This window comes from Puntigrus tetrazona, unplaced genomic scaffold (assembly GCF_018831695.1).
Source record: "Puntigrus tetrazona isolate hp1 unplaced genomic scaffold, ASM1883169v1 S000000671, whole genome shotgun sequence".
NCBI lineage: Eukaryota > Metazoa > Chordata > Actinopteri > Cypriniformes > Cyprinidae > Puntigrus > Puntigrus tetrazona.
This window is the reverse complement of record NW_025048290.1, coordinates 151,865-156,238: the sequence shown is the minus strand read 5'-3', so window position 1 is coordinate 156,238 and position 4,374 is coordinate 151,865. Positions and strand designations below refer to the sequence as shown.

Below are 4,374 nucleotides of genomic sequence, written 5' to 3'. Positions count from 1 at the left end.
AAAAGTTAATCTGTTAATCATTAGCTGATAGATGTTAAAATGTTGAGAAAACATAAAATGTAAAGATTGTTTTTGTGAGTCCAGTGGTACAATTCTGTGTCCCTTTAATGTTCTGTGTAATTATAGTTTTGTGTGAGTAAATGTACACAAAATTGGAAATAATTACGAAATGTACTACTTAATAATTGGAATCTTAGTATGTAATCCAGTATAATAAATATTTGTCAAAAGAAAAAAAAAATATCAGCTGCTCCCCGGCATTATTGGGTTTTAATTAGGAAACAAAAAAAAACATGACAAATGTAAAATTTCTACCAAAATGTAATATTAAGTAAATTCATTTTGCTATTATATTTTTATTTTATATTATATATATTCATCAACTTTTTTTCACTGTTAATGTATTTTGTTCATGTCCATTTTTTAAATGATCAGAATGTGTCATTTCATACTCTGGAAACTATTGATCATTTTAGTAACATTTGATATTTTTATGCAATTGTCAAATTCCAACCATGAAAATGTATTTATTTTTCTAATGCCTCCTGCCTCAAATGCAGCATAGACAAAGTCTCCCTTCAGTTTTGCCACTGACTTGCATTCTTGAACAGATAATCTCTTTTCACCCCATTCACCTCTCTTGGACTCAGTGACCACTGTGTGAACACTGACTCAATAAAAAACACGTTGACAAGTCAACTTTATTTATGCAGAACTTCATACAATAAAGATGGTTCAAAGGAATCTTTACTGTTATAGTCAAGAAAATACTGATTTAGCAATGCAAACGATGCAAATGCAAATTCAGCAATGCAAATCAATTTAGCTGTAAAGCAGCTCTAAAAAAGATAACAGTAAACAATCATTATTTAGCTACAATCATTTTGTTGATTGAGTACTGTGCGACAGCTGCATGAAGTCCATTGATTACGTAATGAGTTAAATTCATCTATAAAATGGCCGTGATATTATTTTTAAACTTTTCACTGTAAATGAAGCTACCTGGTCAGCAGCCACACTACCCAATATAGTACCTCATCAAGCACAACAACACTGGATGAAAGATAACAGTTATGAAACCAAATAAAAAAACTTTCTCAAAAGTGGTTTTGTACTGGTCTATGTGAACTTTGCAAGCAATCAGCCAACCCAGATTACGTGAATGTATGTTATAAGAAAAGTGTTTTATCTTTTGACATTAAATCTACAGAAAATATGTCGCTTAGACAAACCAAGTAATTTATATAACAAATAAGTGCTATGATTTGCACTCCTCTTACAATTTAATACATATAATTAACAATTAGGGTCTGTTAAGTACATATCATAAATTAACAATAAAATTTTGTTTGTTATTCCTAAATAGATAAACCTTGTATAATATACAAGAACATTGATAGAACATTGTATGAACAGATTAGAAGACACGAGACAATACATTTTCTTTGTTCTCGACATTGATCCATTGTCATAAAGAGTTAGTTTTGTGTAAATAAATTACCACCTTAGGCATGGAGAAACAGTATAAACATTAGTTCAACCTTTGACCTTTTGCACTAGGACAATAAGGTTAAAAGCAGCTCAAGTTAAATATTTGTGTTGATCTGTGAGTGAGGACTGATAAATGTTAGACTATATGTATATGTATATCTTCACCAAATGTGTTAGCAGAAAAAAATAAATAATATATATATATATATATATATATATATATATATATATATATATATATATATATATATATATGTATATATAATTTAATTCTTGTGCTAACACATAACATTTATCAGTCCTCAGTCACAGATCAATATATATATATATATATATATATATATATATATATATATATATATATATATATATATATATATATATATATATATATATTATGGAAGCCCGTTTCCGTCACTGAATAAAAAATAAAAAAAGGTTATTGCGACTTTTTATCTCACAATTCTGACTTTTTTATAGCTGATATAAAGTCAGCTAATGAGTAGGATAAGAGGACTTAGTTTGTAACGTATACGTAAGCTACTTTCTGTGTGTGAGGGTTCTATTCATTAGCCGCTATAGGTAAATATCTAGAAAAACAACTAAGAGCAGTAAATGGTAATGTAAATACTATTTGTGCTAGAAACCAGTATGTTAAGGACTATGACAATTAATTAAAATAATATGATAGTAAAAAACAACTACCAATTTTTAACTACCAATTAGTTGCTTATTAACATGTTTATTAGTACTTAGAAAACACATATTAATGCCTTATTCTGCAAACTAACAAAATTATAAAGGTAACCTTTCATTTCAATAACTGCTTTTTTATTTTATTTTATCATCTTGTCTGAGATCTGTTTTTGAGTAAATATTTGTTTTTTTGCTTTTGAGCAAACAATTTCTTGAATGTATGTATATAATAGGTAAATTATATTACTCATCACATTTAAAAACGCGTGGTCCTCCTAGACAAAATGCAAACCATTTTTGTTCAAGTATTGCATAATACTGAAAAAATAAATATTTATATTTGCAGATTGATGTCAGTGTCCTGCTGCTAATGACTGATGACCGAATGAGAAGCTATTTTCCTTCATATGGAGACAGGCTGGCAGTAATGGGATTTTGTAGTAAGTGAGCCATCTCATATGCTAGCTATTTGTTTTTGGTCATTCTTCATACACTTGAAATTATTTTGCACATTTATAAAAATAAAATATTCACTTTAATTTGGTCACTTATTGCTAGGTACTTTAAATGCTGAACCATTTTTTTTTTTTGAAGATTTAAATTTCAGTAGTGAAATTCTTCCATTGTTTAGTTGCAACCATGTGTTTACAAGTTGTTCATATTGAATATAGGCTTTAAACCGTTACAATGTGTTAATGTTTCATTCTTACATACTGTACCATTATTTTTCATGTATACATAAGGTCAAACTGTCACTTCAATTTGCTTACTACTGGTTATGCTGAATGTTAAAAAAACCTTTTTCTTTTTTTTTTCAATAGGGAAAGTTCTCTTCATTGTTTAACCACACATACTGTTTACATTAAATTATACAAATTATACATGTTGCCTCTTCAGTATGATAGATGGCTTTAAACCATTATAATGTGCTGTTAAACTATAACGTGTGTTCTAAACTTTGTGTTTTGTGCTATAAAATTGGGTTATTGTATACAGCTGCATTATTTTGAACCTTTCATATATCGCATAGGTAAAACATTTATACAGCTTTTTAAGATTGTTGTATTGAAATCCTTTGAATGTGGTTTATTCTTACTTGTACCACATTGCAATGTTTGATTAACCAGTCATGCATTAAACACCAACAATCAGCATATATGGAGCCAAAGTTTTTTTTTTTTTTTGTATAAATAAATAATGCTCATGAAAGTCTGCCCTTTTTAAAAATATTTTGAACCGTTTAAATCTATCTCAGTTATAGCCCTGTAGAGGAACAAAATGTTTACCACAACAAGGTTGCATAATTAACAAAATACCATAAAAAAAATCCAGTTCCAATTAAAATCTTATTTCAGGCATAATAGAAAATACAGAAAACATGTCTGTCTACATATGCATATACACACACACACACAAATCTGGGGCTTGCAGGATAGGTTCACCACAGAGAGCCTGCTTTAGGTCGGTGAAAGCCCGCTCTGCTTCCTTAGTCCAGTTTAGCTGGTTTGGGTGGTACTTGCGGGTCAGCTCAGTTAAGGGGGCCGCTTTTGTGGCAAAACTAGGGATAAATGGTCGGTAGTCGCTGACAAGCCCAAGGAAGGTCCTTACTTGCTTCTTGGTTCGGGGCTGGGGCCAGGAAAGTATAGAGTCAACCTTCTTGGATTGTGGTTTCACATTTCCTCTTCCAACAGTATACCCCAGGTAGTCGGCCTCCTCTTGGGCTAGTAAACCCTTGGAGGCATTTGCTGTTAGGGCGGCTGCCTCCAGATGGTGAAGATGTTCCTCCCAACCTCTGTTGTAGACAACATCTGGCATAAGGGGATCCTCTCAAAAAGTCTCTACAACAGTCCTGCTGCTTGATCCCAGCTTAAGATCCAAAAAAGGGGGCAGGTGAGGAGGAGCTGCCAAACCCAGCACCGGAGGAACCAGGACTGAAACAGGGGAACAGAGATCTGGAGAGAACTAGGCAGAGCAAGCACAGAGTAAAACTAAAAAATACCAGCTATGCTTGGAGTCCACAAAGACAAGGCAGGACAGGGCAGGACAGGACTGGATACAAATGCAGTATCCTCACACTACAACGGTCAGTCACAAGACTGCAAACGAAGGGAACTTAAGTAGAGGGGCAAATAAGGAGCTAATGAGCCACAGGTGAGAAGGCAGCTAAAGTGGTTAATCAGATGACAA

The 4,374-nt window shown here is 32.2% G+C and overlaps 1 protein-coding gene across 1 annotated transcript; it reads right to left on the bottom strand.

Moving 5' to 3' along the window:
* Positions 1–3,442: 3,442 nt before the first annotated feature.
* Positions 3,443–4,002, bottom strand: LOC122334894 (uncharacterized mitochondrial protein AtMg00860-like). The gene is made up of 2 exons (XM_043232778.1): positions 3,630–4,002; positions 3,443–3,450 (listed from the first exon to the last, which is right to left on the bottom strand). The coding sequence occupies exons 1-2, from the start codon at positions 4,000–4,002 to the stop codon at positions 3,443–3,445; spliced, it is 381 nt and encodes a 126-aa protein (XP_043088713.1).
* Between the last annotated feature and the right edge of the window lie 372 nt (positions 4,003–4,374).

Bases quoted from the DNA above. Each gene is read 5' to 3' on its own strand.
- LOC122334894 (XM_043232778.1), bottom strand. From the start codon at position 4,002: ATGCCAGATGTTGTCTACAACAGAGGTTGGGAGGAACATCTTCACCAT.